This window comes from Lissotriton vulgaris, chromosome 5 (genome assembly GCF_964263255.1).
Source record: "Lissotriton vulgaris chromosome 5, aLisVul1.2, whole genome shotgun sequence".
Lineage (NCBI taxonomy): Eukaryota > Metazoa > Chordata > Amphibia > Caudata > Salamandridae > Lissotriton > Lissotriton vulgaris.
Genome location: NC_141693.1, coordinates 377,007,400 through 377,025,255, shown reverse-complemented (window position 1 = coordinate 377,025,255; position 17,856 = coordinate 377,007,400). Strand labels below are relative to the sequence as shown.

The 17,856-nt window shown below is 45.8% G+C and overlaps 1 protein-coding gene across 1 annotated transcript in view; it reads right to left on the bottom strand.

The window, feature by feature from the left end:
* NPHP4 (nephrocystin 4) overlaps window positions 1-17,856 on the bottom strand; it is a 1,007,060-nt gene that overhangs the window by 451,719 nt on the left and 537,485 nt on the right. The window contains exon 15 of the mRNA XM_086921734.1: window positions 16,801-16,992. Coding sequence (XP_086777860.1) covers window positions 16,801-16,992 — 192 coding nt within the window. The remainder of the gene's footprint in view (window positions 1-16,800; window positions 16,993-17,856) is intronic.

The following is a 17,856-nucleotide window of genomic DNA, read 5'->3' as shown; positions in this document are numbered from 1 at the left end:
CTTGAGTGGAAGAGGAAGACACAAGGAAAAGAGAAACAGATGCAGCTACTTAACTGTCAGAGGCTAGTATGGCTCAATCAAGATCATTGTGCTCCGACCTGACGCAGAATCTTCAGGACCGAGTGTAATAAAGTGGGTCATTTTGTTGCAAAGGATATGGGCTCTTTGCCAGTAATCATTTTGCAGCAATCCGTCCACTGAGAACTAAGTGCCCAGTTGTAGCACTTGACTCTTTCAGGGCCGGCAGGAAGGCAAAGCAGTCCAAGTCCTACTAAGAGAAGGTAGTGTGGGTTAGTACTCCAGTGCGCAAGTATACAAATATTCCACTCAGTGCTTTTACTTCTAAAAAGAAAAATGATCTTATTATGCACACACTACTTAATAGTATGCATTAATTTACAAATAATCACATGATGTCAGGTGGAAATACCTATGGTAACACCCCCATAACAGTTTACACCTTTTGCGAGCCCTGAACCCTATAGCCACACTACCTCTCGCCTACACAATATAATGAGGTTTTGTTATCAAATGGCAAGTATACTGGCTTTTTCCGAGTGTCGCGACAGTCATAAAAGCAGAAAAAAGTTCATAATAAACCAATGCAACATCACTGAAATATCTGAGGAGGGTACCATTTTACAATTACATTCATTAGGGCATGTAAAGCTTCTCTGATAATTTTGCGATTGTCAAGAAAGCAAATTAAAGCTTTCAGTGACCTGCATTAAAACCTGTAGAGAATCGCTGTTATTTTTGCCACTGTCAAAAAAGCATTTCAACAACAAGTGTGCATTAGTCTATTTTTTACTTGTATGCTACTGCAGTGCAGCCTTATGAACCCACCAACAGAAAACCTCATATTCCAGAGCAGTGCCTAATTTGTAAAGCAATAAGTGCCAGCTACCCCAGCTCACACTTCCTACTGCCCCTGCCAGTGCTGCCAAAAACAGTACCAACACAACTTCTAACAATCAAACTCTTATAAGTATGACAACTCAGACTCTTCCAGGCTCCAAAGCTGTATGAATAGCTTAGACGCAAGGCATTAGTCACTTAAAATGTATTTTTAATGGATAAACAATTATGTGCTCATCTCTAAATCAGACGAACAGTGCCACCATGTGGCAGGCAGCTATAATGCTGGTGCTGACAATTAAGTGCTGGTGCTGAGCTTTGGAAACCATTGCCACAAATTAAGCACTGTTACAGAGCCTTTATACCAAAGCACCAGGTCCAAGAGTGTTTGTAAATCAATCAATCTTCTACAAAGGTTACCAATGTAAACCCATAGGAGACTTAGAGTGACTATAAAGAAACGCTTTTTAGTGGCTCCTCTGGGGACTGCCGGACTCGGTGCAATCTACAAACACTCTGCTCTCCGTTGGTGGTAACCCATTTGATTTCTTTTTTTTGTAAAAAGTGTCCTGGTCATGTACAGGGCACCCAAATCCATTATTTTTGTTGGGGCGATTCCCAATTCTCCAGCAGGCCCTGCTAGCAACTCGTGCAGGAATAACTGTTGCCGAAAACCTGGCACTGGAGTCAGGTTTCTACCTCTCTCCCACTCTCACATATGGATCCAAGCAGCTGTTCATGTGCGTGTGGCCCCTCTAGGCATGGGCACAGAGGGAGGGGTGATCACAAATCTCCAATCCCGGGCTCTAGCCTACCTTGGAAGCTTCCACACTTTCATCTTCTGTCCCCAGGAATTTGGAGGGCCTCAGGGACTTTTCAAGAAAACATATTTTTCTTTTACTTTAGTTCCCTGAGCCAGTACCCGAGGGCTTGGGGTGCCCAGGAGGACATCTTCAATAGAGAAGGAGTCGAAGTACACTCCCCTCCAATATTCCAATTTGCTCATCCCGACCCACAGGGCTCTTGTCCCTTTCCGGGAGCATTCTGAAAACCAGGAGAAGGAATGCTACTCTTGCCCACGTATGACCTATTACCCCCAAGACTTCTGGGCCCCCATTTGGCCGATTTAGGTAATTTTAATGTCGTTCTGCTCCTGGTGGCAGGCTCTAGCCAGGACGAGGGTTTCCTCAAGCCATCTGGCCTCTAAATTCTCATTTGAATCTGGAATGTTTTTTGTTTCTTTTACTGTGCTCATAGTGTGCACAAGACTGTTATCAAGCCTGGGCATCTGTTAACTCTCCTCCGCCTTAAAGTTCCTCAGCAGGACCTTCAAAGTCTTTAAGGCAGAGTGCTGCCCCTGCCTGCACTCCTCAAGTGCTTGCAAGGCACCTGTGTGTCTGTGGGTGTCAGGGGCCTCCCCCTTTTGCAGGTCACATACCTGCAGTACCAATCCACAGAAGATATGGGGAACCTCCTTGGATCCCCTAGGAGATCTGTCCCCTACTGTCCCCCGGAAGGTGTCGGGGGGCTAGTGCCACTGGTCCTGGAGAAGCAAATCCTCATCCCTGGATGCCCACTAAAGTCACAAGTCCTTGAATCCCTCCATGTAGCAAGCGTTAGGGGTCTACTCTCTTCCATCTGTTTCGACCTTCCCCCAGGTGCAGACTGTTCTCACAGTCTCTCCCTTGTGCAGGGGTTTTTAAGTGGGGGTGGAAAGTTCCAGAAGCTAGGTACCTCTGCCCAATTCTAGGGTGACACATCATCACCCACCTTTGCTCCAACCCTTCTGCACAGCAGTTTGAGAATTTCGACAAGAGGTCTATTGAAAGACCTTCTCTTAGAGTCTAAGCCCTGCACCTAACTGTCACAGCTGCATGGTCCATCACCCCAAATTTCAAAGGGCAGCCCCTCCTCTGGCTGGTTGAGGGGTCTGGCTATCCTCCTTTGTTTCTGTGGATTTGAGCCTTCCTAGGCTAGGGGCAGTGTGAAAAAGTAATGAGCGCATATAGATACCATCCTCTCCCTATCCTCTCTTGATAGTAGCCCTAATTACTGGCTAATGACCATATTGTGTGGTTAGGCATTTGATCCTCCAGCTGGCGGCAGAATTATTAACTTAGGACAGCAGGGTGAGTCAAAAGCCTAAATCTCATTAGGAGCAAAGCAGAGAAAACTCATAGATCTTGATGTGCCACACAGTTTTCACAGACGTGCGAAAATTTAATGTCATATCTGCATTTGAGACCATGATTTATCGTAAAGACTGGTGCATCAACGGAGTCTCGGGGTCTAACTTTGGCAAAACTGTAGTTTGGTATAGATTTCACCCATTGTATATAATACAGTAAAGCATATATACTTTTCAGTAACAAACATATGCATACCATTAGGGCCTACTGATAATATAAGCTCTGTCTAGGTCATCACCCATCCCTGAAGGGTTGCTTCTTCAACAGACTATCTGTCAGACACTGCGTTGAGTCAGATGGCAGTCTCACACACTCTGGCCAGAACTGTGTGTACAAAAGTATGTGCACCTGTTCACATGCAAACAGCCCAGAGCCTCTTACCCTCACCGAGCAAACCCATCTTAAAAGGTGGACACTGGCAGGCAGCACTCTCAGGGCCAGATGTAGGTGGCCGAAAATAGCCATTTACCGACCGGCAACGGCCGAATTCGGCCGTTACCGGCCAGTAAATGGCCATTGACATGTAGGGGCCCTTAAATCTGGCATTTTCGGTAATTTTACCGATTAGCTACATATAGCCAATCGGTAAAGTTACCGATTCGGTAAAATTACCGAAAATGCAAGATTGAAATGTGGGTAGCCAATTTTCCATTGGCACATGGCTTTCAGAATCGGTATTTTAGCATGGAATGCAAATCCATGGTAAAATACCGATTCCTGTGTACATGCACATCTGTGCATGTACACATGTGCCATGTGACAGTCAGACGTGCCCTTAGGGCATGTCTGTGTGCCACATTGCACACATGCCCGTTTTGGGGTGCTAGAGGGTGTCAAAGTGACACCCCCTGCACCCTTGACAAATTCGGTATTTACCGAATCGGTAAATACCGAATCGGTATTTGAATTGAATCCTATGGGCTTCAAGGCCCATAGGATTCAATAGCAAATACCGATTCGGTATTTACCGAATCGGTAAATACCGAATTTTAAGTAATCGGTAAAAAATCCAGATGTTGGTACCTACATCCCATTTACCGATTTTGAAATACCGAATCAGTAAAATTCGGTAATATTCGGTATTTCAAAATCGGTAAATGTGATTTACCTACATCTGGCCCTTAGTCTTTTATAACAGAGCATATAGTGAGTGAGATGCAGGTTCTGAAACCACTCAAGACAGAAGTCCAATAATGATGTAGTCTAAAAAAAGAAAAATCCAAGGGGATTAAATAGGGGGCACCCATTTCTTAAACCAAGGAAGCAGATGGATGGGAAGAATGGGGTAGCAGAAATCTAAGCCCCTCCTCAGACAGAAAGCATCTTGCAACGTTCCTTGCAGCATAAACTGCAGGCATAGATCAGCAGGCAGTGTTTTTCAGAGCTCTAAAGCGTTTGAGCAGAGAGGTGTCTCAGAGGACAAACGTGGCATGAATCTCCTCATGGAGAATACGCCACACATGCTCTGCAAGCTGATGCCAACAGAGATCGTCAGCCCACACATTCAGGGTGCCTGCCTGGTGGTTCATTAGCAGCTAGACATCATGAGCCTTAGTTGAAGATGACAGCTTCAGAGTCTCTAGGAATAGGGGGCACAAGCCCATCCCATTATGCTTGGTGTTGTACTACATCGCAGTCATGTTGTCTGTAATGACCTATACCGACCTAGGTTGGATGGCAGAAGGGTCGTGAGGGCAAGGTAGGTCACATGAAGCTTGAGACTTCTGTCCAAGGGAGATCCAGGGCCTCTGATCTCTACAGCAGTGGTTCTTAACCATTTGACTTCTTGAATGCCCGTTTAATCATTAGTGGAATCCGGAGACCCACACTGAATATTACTTGGCATCCAGGGACCCGATTGAGACATAACTGGAAGCTAGGGGCTCTGGCCTATGCATTTTTGATAATTTCAACGCCAAAAAACTACACAATGAAACCAGAATTCATCAAACAAATATTCAAATGAGGAAACAATTTATTTAATTCACAAACAAATATAAAGCAATCCAAATCTTAATTTTAATGGGAAGGGTGGAGCTTTTCAAAATGCAACTGAGGCCACCCATACAAGATTCTGTTTGATGCATTTGAACTGCTCCAATGAATTAATATGAGGATACCAAATTAATTTTAAGCCTTCAATTTTACATTTCTTCACACTTGCAGAACAATTTTCAAATTTTAATTTTCCATCTTTATAATTTTGTTTTCTAAACAGTTGCGGAACCCCCTCCCCCAAAGTAGGCGTCGGGGAACTCCAGGGATTCAGGGACCAGAGGTTAAGAACTACTGCTTATGACATCGAGATGACAACCACCGCAATCTAGGAAGGAGACAGCTATCACCACAGTGGCTACTGCTGGTGGAGGGTAAAAAGGCGTCCTGCAAGAGAGGTGATCTGTCATCAGCCACCACCAATGGCTCACAGGCGCCTCAAAGGAAATCCAACTACTGCTGATGAGGACTCCCCTGTGCAGAGGCACTTCATGCTGAACACTGGGGCTTGAGAGCACCTGGGTAGGGGAAGTGAATCCTATTCTTGTGAAGGACAGATGGGCAAGCATTCGCAGGGTGATTCCAGTGGTTGGGGCTGCTAAAGTGTGTGCTGTATGATATTCATTGGGAACACATCAGCCTTTTGAAAATAGCCATTGTGGTGGTGGTTGACTTTAGCCTGATGGTTGAGGCAAGAGTGCTGGACTCAGGTGAGCCAGAGAAGAACCAGGTCTTGGGCAGAAGAGGGGCTTCCTGTTAAGAGGCTAACTCAATTTCTGAAAGGACTGTTCTTTCTGCAGGGAAGTCCTATCACCCTGCAAGGCTTGTGGCGGCTATAGTCCCCAGCTTGTGTGGTGAGGGTCAGAGGTCCTGAGAGGGCTGGCAACTTGACCATTAGGATGTAGTGATCTAAACAGTGAGGTGCAGAGTGGCTTTTCTCTCTCCCCTGAGTGCTGTGAGGGCCGGTGAGAGTCATTCCCACATGATTCCATAACAGTGTCAGTGCACAGTAGAAAATGGTGGAGCTTGGGCTATATGCCTAATCCTTTGTGTACTGAGGCCTCACTGGGATGCAAAATTCCTCCAGTATTAGTGGGTGAGTGTACATGATCTGAACATTATTTTGGCAGCCCTATAGAACCATTGGTACCCTGCTGTTCTTCAACATAAGGCAAGCAGACCATGGTAAGGGTACTGGTGTACTGCCTGCTTCAGAAGGAGAACAAGCAGGGACCCTTGTAACAGGTTTATCTCTTGTCAATGTTGATAGCCTCAGTGCTGAGGCACTGAACCCTTGCCAGAAAGGGCCTTGGTCAGTACAGAGATGTGTACCAATGGCAAGGATGTGGCTTGAACTAACAACAGTGCTGGAAGAGAAACCCTCCCTGGTAGTTGCTTAAACTGAAAATTCAATAAGTTCATACACTTTAAGTGGATGCAGAAATGACTTCTTTTTAATTGCAAATTATGATCACTGGGGACATCATGTTAAATCTGTGATTCTTCGTGTACCAAATCATATTGGATTAACACATTTACATATCCCAATGGATTTCGCATCGGAACATGACCCTTCCTCAGGGGTCACTTCATGAAATATCTAATGGAAAAATGAAACAGGAGGAGTTTCGAAAAACAGTCTATCCCTTATTACTGGCTAAACAAATAATGGAGGCGTCTTCCTAATAATACAAATCGTGCGTAATGTTATGGCGCATTGTGAACAAAAAACAGTGCTCATTGAAATGAAAGACCATGCCGACTGTACAGATCACCATAAATGTGTCCGATTCAAGGAGGATAAAACGATGAATATTCGTGTGGAAAAACAGTGCTCATGCCGTTGTGGTCAAAGAAACGTGCTGTTAAAACCATAACATTCAGTGACTGGCTTTATCACTCAGTGGCTCAAGGTCCTCATGCCGAAAGATCTCCTGTCCTCGGCCTTTGTGGTGGAGAGTGCTCATAGGGCCCTGACACAAAAACCTCCCCCGGGCGCAGCTCCCGGGCAGGTCATTGCCAAGATCCTGAACTATGCAGACAGAGATGCAATTTTGCGCCATGTCAGGACTCATTAGGACAGTTTTCAACATGGGTCCCGCTCCATCTTGGTGTTTCCGGATTACACATGCCTGGTCCAACAGCAGGGTCAGCTATTCACCGCGGCGAAGCGTAGGCTTCGAGACTTAAAAGTGCAATAAATGCTGCTCTATCCAGCCAGGATGGGAGAGATCTACAACTCCAAGTCGCTCTTCTTTGATACGCCTGAGGCTGTCTTCGCTTGGACAGATGAGCGCCCCCAGCTCCGGTCAGGCTCACCACCATTGGTAGATTCGGATTCCTCCCACAGCTGGCGAAGCCAATGGCCATGGTGAACCAAATCCAAGAAACAACGGGGTCGGGATCGGACAGGGTGTCTGCAAGCAGCGACCAATAGCACGTTGACATTGATTATTGTTTGATTGAGACTCTCTCTACGAATTTCCTCTGTGCGGGCGTGGGGGCTGGGCCATGTGACTGCTGAGCCACAGACTTATTGTGCCCCTCTTGTTCTCATGTTTAAGGGGTGGGTGGGGTTCTATTGGCGTGGGAGCACGGGTCCCTCTGTTGGTTGCCTTGTGTTCCTCACGACGCAACAGATGCTCCGAGTTTTTGGCAGTGTCGGGTGGGGGGTGGGGGGGGAGGTAATTTTAAGGCTACGTAGTCTTAGGATGTTTGTGTTCTTATGTTATATGCAGACAGGCCATTCAGGTTTTGATCTCTCCGCCAAATATTCTACTTTAACAAGAGACTCACCTCCTAGGTACCAAAGCCTGCTTCGGCCTTTATCATGTATTCCATGCAGGGTTTACCAGGGAATCCAGAGCGGTGGCTATTCTAATACAACGCAGGGTCAAGTTTCAGCACATAATACACAAGGCTGTTCCTGGAGGTCGATTTCTCTTTGCCACAGGCACGTTGTACGGGGAACCGGTAACCATAGGCAGTATTTACGCCCCTCCCCCACTAGGGACTGCCTTTATTGATAAGATTTCGGGAGCCCTGGGGGGATGTACCTGAGGACTTGACCCTCCTAGGGGGCGAATGGAATGATATAATTGGGGCGACTGGAACGATATAATTGGGGCCACTGGACCGACAATACAGTACAGACAGCCCACTACTACCGGGCCCCACAAAATTGCATACACTGTTCTCCACCCTGGGTTGGACTGATGTCTGGCGAGAATATCACCCCGCAGATCATAGCTACACATATTTGTCTGCAGTACATGGTTCGCAGTCCCATTTAGACTATTTCTTTGTCCCTCAGGTGTTTCTTCACCGATTTTCACAAGTGGGGCATCTGTCCCGTGGGCTCTCTGACCCCTCTCAGGTCACCATGCAGTTCCACACATGCTCCCGGAAAACCCCCTTCTGCTTGGGCATGTCTCCATGGCATCTGCGGTGCCCTGATTATCAGGACATGTTTCACACGGCGATCACCACATACCTGGAGGATAATGGTCCCTCTGCACGTTCTCAGTGTACCTTATGGGAGGCCCTAAAGCCAACGATCCGGGGTACTGAAATTAGTAATCGCACCAAAGAAAAACGTGCAAGGCGGGAACAACTAGAGGCTTTCGAGTTACGCCAGAACACACTGGCTTTGCAGCTTAACTTGGACCCTAGCCCTACTATACGGCGAAACCTGATGCAGGTGCAACAGGAACTACGGCAATATCTTATGGGTGAGGCCAAGGAGATTTGGGAGGCGTCACAACAGCTGGTGTATCAATGGGGCGATAAGTCCAGCAGGATGCTCCCTTGGCTCTGCCAAGCAAATACTTCCCCGGTGGTCGTACCCACCATTTGCGGCATCAATGGGTCCCTGTGCACGTCACCAGAGGGCACAGCTCTCTATGCACGACAAGAGCAGATCTCGGCCGAACGCATAGTGGAGTTTCTCACTGACATTTCACTGCGGCAGCTCCTTCATCATCTCCGCGAGCAACTAGAGGCCCCAATTACAGTAGATGAACTGACTGGTGCCCTCAACGCGCTCCACCCCTGGCGTGCCCCAGGCCCTAATGTATTTTCTATGGAATTCCTACAGCCGAACATGCACCTCTTGGGGCCCCATTTGTTGGCGTCCATCCAGGAGGCCACGGAACATGCTCTTCTGCCCAAAAATTGGCGACACGCAGATACTGTGTTATTTCTCAAGCCTGGCCGCCCGCCAGATGAACCCTCCTCTTATCGTCCCATCTCTCTTATAAAATTTGAACCCAAGTTGTTGGGGAAAGTCCTGGCCGATCGCCTGCATGCTTGTGTCACGGATCTAATACACCCCGACCAGTCGGGTGTCATGCCGCAAAGAGCCACTCGCCACAATATCCGGAGAGTGAGTACATAACGCTATGGCAGCGGCCCGGCGCTCGGTCGGCCGGCAGGCCGCCATGCTCCTCACCATATTGACAAAGCATTTGACTCACTGAGCTGGAAGTATCTTTTTCAATTGCTCGAGGCGATTAACTTCGGGCCGCGCTTCCTGGCGTATATACGCCTGTTATACACCGTCCTGACGGCGTCTGTAAGTATTGCGGGGCATCGCTCCCGCTCCTTCCCTATCCAAAGAGGTACCCGACAGGGCTGCCCCGTATCCCCATTATTGTTTGCCCTTGCAATTGAGCCCTTAGCTGTGTGGCACAGAAGTGAACCGGTACTCTGGGGTTTTGACTGGTCACGGTCGAGATCTGACCGCAGCGCGTTATACGCAGACGATGTCCTCATTTTCATAACGGATCCCTGGTATTCTGCGCCCCACATATTAGAAATCCTCTGGGTGTTCGGAGGAACTACGGGCTTACACACAAATCCCGCCATATCTATACTATTTCCGGTTAATGAACACCAGGGTCGGGACACATGGGCCTCACAACTCTCGCAGGCAATGGATGGTTTCAAATATCTCTTCATTTTCGTGCCCCCGTACCCCAAAGTCTCCTGGGCGCACTGTTATCGAGCCTCAATGGCGAAACAGCAATTTGGTCTTCTCTCCCCCTCTCCCCATATGGGTGCTCAGCCATTTTAAAATGGTGTCATTGCCCCGGATATTATATCGCTTCCAAAACTTCCCATACCCTTTCCCACGCTCCTGGTTGGCACAAGTTGCCGCTATACAAAATAAATTCCTTTGGAATGACGGTGCAGTTAGAGTTGCTTTCTGCACCTGTGCGCAATGTACATACTGTGGAGGGATTGCAGCAGCAGACAATTACTCATATTATGTAGCTTCTCACATCCTCGTGGTGAATGAATGGTGGTATAACTCCCCCATGGATCTGGCATATTCGATAGAGCACGTAGCGATGGAGGGGGTTCCCTCCTTCATTTATTATTCAGTACTGCACGCCTGGAGTTCATACTGCCAGCTGGTAAAGTTGTGATACAGCTGTAGTGGGCTAAAATCCGACAGATGGGCTGGAATGGGAAACTCACCCAGAAAACTCCCCAATGGCAAGGTATACACCTCCGCTCAGTGGCCGCCCTAAAGGGTTTTCGTGGGTGGGACCTTGTGGGGATCTCGACCCTCGGGATGTGTTACGGGGCACCACATTGAAATCCTTTCAACAACTACAGATCGACTTCGACCTTCACAGGACACAATTTTAAAATGTCTTCAACTTCGACATGCACCCACCCTCCCGGAATTTCACCCCCTGGAGGGCCACCTGCTAATGGGTGGTCTTGGCCTCCACAAGATCGGGCAAATATATCAGACTCTGACGACCCACACACCAACTACCCTCGACAAGACACGGCTTGCGTGCCAGGCCGACATCCCAGACCTGACTGATGACGACTAGGCGCAAGCCATCACCAGCCCAAGGGGTTCGGCGGTCTCCACATGATATCGCCTAATACAGTTCAAACACCTCCACCGGGCGTGCTATACCCGGACTTGACTCTGGCGTATGGAAGTTATTCAGTCCCCTACAAGTCTGATGTGTGACCGGGAGGAGGGGACATTTCTACACACGGTATGGAGCTGCACGGCGTTGCAACCCTTTTGGTGCAGGATTCTGTCTTGCCTGAATGAGGTGCTGTTGTGGGAGCTCCCACTAGCCCCGCGACTCTTCCTCTTACATAGCACTGATGACATTGGGGGGAAGTAGTACAAGCAGCACTTATTATTTCTGGCTCTTACCATCGCCAAGAGAGACCTAGCGCAACTATGGAAGGCAACATCTCCCCCGACCTTGGGTAAATGGAAGACCGAGTTAGACAGATGTTTAACTGCCGAGATAGCCATTTTCCTAGCCCGGGGATGCCCTGCAAAACACCGGAAGATCTGGACCCGATGGGCAACGTATCGAGGAATCGAACTTCCCCCTCTGCGGGATACGGACACCTGAGTGGCGCCCTGTGATCTTTCTTACTCACTACTCTCTACTTCACCTTGACTGGGTAATGCAGCCCCGTTTGCATGTGAATATTGATGCCGCTATGCTGTGTGTCCTAATATGGAGATCGAGAACTGTATGCACATTGTTTTTATTGTTTCACCTGCATGTTTGGCAGGTGTTGATTAATGGTAAAAATGTGGTTATTTGTGCGAACATCATCCTTTCTCTCCTACAGATCATTGTGCGGCTATTGCCCCTCCTCTCAAAGAATAACCCAATAAAATTTGTTGTTAAAAACAAAAACGTAACATGCATTGACTGATCATTATTAAAGTGCTCGTGTGTGGCGCATAGTCAAATGAAAAGTACAAGTGTGGCTGCGTATAGCGCGTAGTGCTGTAAACTAGCTCATAAACTCATGCAATGCAACCATGCAGGATAGAAAACTAAAAAAAGCATGGAAAGTCCGAGGCTTACTGATATGATGCCATCAGCCTGGATGCTTTACCAGGAGTGTTAGTCACGCAGCGTGAATCGGGTTAAAGGTTAAATAGGCGTCGGGCTCCCAGCCGTATTAAAGGAAAAGTGCTCACTCGGAAACAGACGTTAGTGATGAAGTTATTTGAAAACCTTGTGTGAAAAACAAGAGTGTTTGAAAAGCAAGCGAACATTACAAGGAATGCGACTATACACAGGGTATTACTAATGCTCAGACGTTAAAATCAAATTGCGAGCTAACTAGCTGTAAGCAAAGTGTATGAACTTATTGAATTTTCAGTTAAAGCAACCAACAAACGATACATTAGTGGATACGTGCTCCTGCTAACAGGGAGGGTTTCCCTTCCAGCATTCGTGTTAGTTTGTACCATTGTCGCCCTAGAACACGGCGTATAGGCAAGGAGGCACACTGTTATAAACCATCAGACTACCTAGTTTATCCAGTTACAACCACAAGTGCACACTGGCTACATTGCCAATGATGTGGCTTGACCTGGTGAAGTGCTTTCAGAACATATGGTCAGATTTAGAGTTTGGTGGACAGGGTACTCCATCACAAACGTGTCCTCCAAACTCTTGGTTCCTCTACCACATTTAGAGTCAGACGAACCATTAGCTATCCATCAGTGGGGCCCCTTAGGGAATAGGGGACAGAAAGCTTACTCCAAAAAACAGACAGAAAGCTGGCCTTAGGAGTACGGGATTAAGACTTCCAGCTCTGTTCAGGGCTGATGGGCTGATGTCTTTTTTTAGTTTGAGCCTATACAGCGCTTGCGCTGTTAGGAGATCTGTTGTCTGTACTTTGTGGGGTCTGAATCCTCCCACACTTTGGATTGGCTTCTGTGTGTTTCATTTAAAAATCATAGCTGGCAAATGGCTAATGGTGGGTGCATTTCCCACCTTTTCGGATAAGGTCGCTTGCATGGAGTATTGCCGCGGGAGCGAGCAGCGACGCAGTACCTACGTGCAGTCTGGCTTCACTTTCTCCTGCTGCTCACTGATAGCTGTAAGGTCCAGACAGCAGCAAGATTGCTGCAGTTGTTTTCAAACAGTGCGCGCAGTTCCAGAGAGAGTAGATTTTGACAAGGTTTTCATTATTATACGTGGTGTGTAATGCACATAATTTTTAGCTGTGCTACAAGCTAAATGTCCGTTTTGCTTGTTGCTCTTTAAGTACCTGGAAGCCGCTTGCAATATTCGAGCGCTTTGTAAAACATACATAAGACAACACAATACCATTTTTTAGATGATTGTCTTTCGCAATGGTTATTCTCCTTTGCAGGAAAGGGTCTTTAGGTCAGCCGTTGCAAGCACTGCTTTCTGAAGTTTATATTTATGTTCAGCAGACATTCCCAGTGAGACTCACTGCACGGCGCTGAGCACTTCTCTGGTGCTCCATTAGTAAGCAGTTGGTCCTAAGTTTACATAGTGACTTTATCTTCGCTATAAAGGCATTACGTTCCCCTGACCGTGCAGGACTGAGCACAAATGGAGAGTGTATTATTACATACATGGACTGCTGTAAAACTGCACATATGAGTAGGATGTCTCTTGTCCTGTGGCAAGGCTCCATCTCGTCAAGTTGCTCATTTTCGGAGGTGTTTTCACGACACAATTGAGGCACACAAAGTAAGCATGGGTCAGCACAAACTCAGTGGAGGGTGCCTCCTTTGTAGCTTCACACGTTCCCAGCAAATGGTCACAATATAGTCTCAGTCTAAAGGTGGTGCGAGGTCATAGGGGTCTGCATCAGTCAAATTCCAAAGTTTGTGCATGGAGTGTCAAATGGAAGACATTCCATTGTTTCCATGGAGAGTTTGAGCTTCACATACTTTGCTAACACTGGGGGCAAACATTTAGAAGGTAGTTTGTATGCATTAAATGTACCTGCATTGGAGTTCTTTTCCACAAACACATTGGTATAGAAATAATGCTGCTTTTTAACGTTCATATGTCATTTTGTTTTACATTAAGTGTTTAGCTCTCTTTTCCACTAGATCCAGAGTAGAGAGTTTGACTCGATAGTACCTTTTTTATTATTTAAACCCTTTAATATTGAATTAAAAATAGACATTTTAAAGTGCATGGCCTGATCGGTCAGGCTCTGTAATTAAAACCAAACAGTGCCTCTTTAAGTTGCACTAGTTTATATATTTATGTTTAATTTCATTTATTGAATATGAAATCGAATTTTAGACTATTCATGTATTCATTTAGGATGCTTGTAAAACGCTAGCTGGGCATATGGCAACAGTGCCTTGTTCATAGAACTTTGTAAGCAACAGAGTGATTGATAGAAATAGCAAAGAAAATCTGAAAGCTTGAGTCTTAAGCTATCCTTCAAAGGCCTAGTAGGGGTCCTGCATAGTAGCCCAAAGTTTACTAACCATACTTGTTATTTGCAATTTACAGGAAGTAAGATGATATTGAAAAAGACATGGACAATTGCACCCTCATATGGAGTGGAGACCCTGGAAACGTGATCAGCACTAAGCAACTCTGGAGGAAGACCAAGGAGTGATTAGAGAAGCTCATAAGGTCTCACAACAAGGCCTTTAATATTGCCAAAATTACGAAGGGCTAAGCGTTATAATGTCCTCAAGAAAAACAGCTTTGTGACCCGGATCGAGTTGCTGGGCAATGAAAGCATCGAGATGAATCTTTTGCTGGAGTACTGCTAGCTGCTTCTCTGGTCCTGTCAGTAATTCTAAATTCTTAGACCTCTAGGCACTGCTGTTTTAGCTGCTTCTTTGGTTCAGTCAGTAATTCCTCTTTCTAAGTCCCCTTGGCAGTGCTGAAGCTGTGTTTGTGTTGCCAGTGGTAATTCCTCATTCTGAGTCTTCTACACAGTGCTGCAGCTACTTCTTTGGTCCTGTCAGTAAGTCTTCATTCTAAGTCCTCTAGACAGTGCTACAACTCCTTCTCTGGTCCCAGTGGTAACTCCTCATTCTTGGTCGTCTAGTCAGTGCTGCAGCTGTGTATCTGTTCCCAGAGGTAAATCCTCATTCTTAGTCCTCTAGACAGTGGAGCATCTGCTTCTCTGGTCCCAGTGGTAACTCCTCATTCTTAGTCCCCTACTTAGTGCTGCAGCTGTGTCTCTGTTTCCAGTGGTAAATCCTCATTCTTAGTCCTCCAGTCAATGCTGCAGCTGTGTCTCTGTTTCCAGTGGTAAATCCTCATTCTTAGTCCTCCAGGCAATGCTGCAGCTGTGTCTCTGGGCATGCATCTACTACACTCCAAACCAAAACACATAGATAAAATAAATTGTCATTAACAATGCCAATAGTTCTAACTCTGACAAATGCGAGACCTATTGCATTGCAAATGCTTGTTAATGTCTGACAGAGAAAATCTGGTGGTGCCCGAGAGAAATATTAAAATAATGACCCTGAGACTAATGGAAAACACTCCTTGGTTGTGGTGTCCATTAGTTCCTTGTTTATCAAAAACAATGGCTAGATTCTTCCCCTACTTTGAGCTATGAGAGGTGTGAAAGGAAGTATGAAAATTACTTACATTTTAAGGGCAGTGAGGCCTTAAAATCGCCCATGACGCTGGTGCCCAGCGCCAAGAGTGAAGTGCAAGACAGTACATCAAATTTGGCCCAACCCGGCCTGTGAAAGCGTAATTTCTTTTCTCCACTCATGGGAGAGTTGCCCGGCGAGGTACAGTGCACCGAGAGTACAGTGGCCCAGTGAATTCTTCCTGAAGGAGGACCTTGGTCGAGTATTGGATTGTGCAGAAACAGACACCACCAACAATTCTGTAGGAGATGAGTTCCCAGGCTTCAGCAACTTATGTGCAGGTACAGGGAGGGGAATACATGAACGAGGACACAGTGGAAATGAGGTCCCCGCAATAGCAATAGTTAGTTGGCCATGTGGAGGGCAGTGAGGGGGCTAAGCAGAGTTTAAATCTGCTAACTATTATTGGCAGGATAGGAAGCCCCTGTAACAAATAAGCAATTATAGTCATGTGACTATCAAGAGATAGTAGAAAAAAGGTTGCAGTTGCAGCTGACACTTTTCACGGGTCTAAGCAATCCTTAGAGATGCAAATCAGGACAACTTAGGAAGCAGTGGCTGCAAGTGCGGACAGAAATAATAAAGCAAGTACAGCAGGAAAGTGTGAAGTACTGGAGGCAGAATGTCCGCCAACGGCAGAAGGTTTGAGGCAGAACATGTGGCCAGAGGTAAATTTGAGTAGATCACATCAAAGGGCACCTAGTCTTCTGACTAACAGTAATTTCCCTTTTTGTGGTCAGTATGTTAATCAGCATGTTCTGCATTCCTCTTTGAAAGTGTTTGCAGCAATATAAGATTATTCAGTTCAGCTCTTGGTGTGCTTTGTGCTGTTTCTTTTTATCTTTATTTCAGCACAAATTTTCTTGCACAGCGCACATCTAACAGTAAATGCAGGGGTTGGTAGTCAACCACTTTTGGCAAAGATAGTATGATCATCACTTCCTGGATGTTTTGTTCAATGCATACATTTCTTCCATCAGCACAAAAATTGTTGAAAACGCCATGATCAACATAGCTCCATTTTAGCTAACTAAACTTTGATCATGATAATCTGTACAATGTTTACAGTGCCACATTCTCTTTAATCAAAACATTCAAGATATGATTGCATGAACAACGTGTAGGGCACTCAATCTGTGTAATTTCTACCTTCCACCCTTACTTCCACTAAAGTCTCTAACCTTTAGAATGAGCAGCATACGTTCTGTCTGAGGTACTTAAATCTATGATTTGAGGAATATTCTGAAATCATCCAATATATTCAATAAGCATATATCACAACTTTTGCCACAAATTCTATTTTTAGAGGGAATATGCAAACTCAGCAATAGACATTCCCCTTCTTACCTGCTGTAAGCAAGAAACTGCAAAATAATTTCATTGCACTGCAGATGATCTGCTTCTTCTATTTGAGGGCTAAATTTTACAGGATCAGCGGGATCTGCCACTTCTGCAACCTCATTGTTGCAGTCCAAGATATCTGGAAACCCTGCTGTGTGAAAGCGGGCTAGAGAAGCTCGGGATAGGATCGAAGCCGTGCTGTGAAAGACAATGTATTTTTTAATGTTAAAATAGTGCCTCAAAAATATAATTTGTTAGAATGCACACTCTTTTAGGCTTCTGGTATTGCATAGTTTACAAGTAATGAAAACGTGATAGTCTTACAATAAATGAACTGGAGTAGCAGCAATATGAACTACCCTTGTTAATAAGTCAACATTTAAAGCAAAAGGCCTTTATTTACGCACATTAGAAACAAGCATTTACAATGCAACGGTCTCGCCTTTGCAAAGGTTAGAGCTATTGGCATTGTAAATGACAAACTTTTTATTTATGTGTTGGTTTGAAAACAGCAATGCAATAGGTTGTGTATTTACGCGAGTTTGAGCTATTGACAATGAAAATAACAATGCGTTTTATTTATGTTTCAAAAACCAAAATATAAATAAAAGTTCTCACACTGCTGTCTCTCTCACACTGCTGTCTCTCTCACACTGCTGTCTCTCTCACACTGATGTCTCTCTCACACACACTGCTGTCTCTCTCACAATGCTGTCTTTCTTACACACAATGCCGGCTCTCACACTGCTGTCTCTCATACACACAATGCTGTCTCTCACACTGCAGGTGTGGGATGTGGGTTTCCAGCTCATATCTGGAGTGTGGGCGCTGCTGTGTTTCATGTTTTTTTTATTTATTTACATACTCCCCAGGGCATTAGTTGTAGCTTTAGAAGTTTTTGTTTTGGGGGAGGGATGTTGGGGGTCAGATCTCAGCCAGCAAAAGGCAAATATACATTAGCCAGTAAGAAAATGCAGCATTAATTAAAACTACACTCGCCAGGCAGAATTTGCAACAAATCACAAACAAACACTAGCCAGGCCAAATGTGCATCGGGAAGCA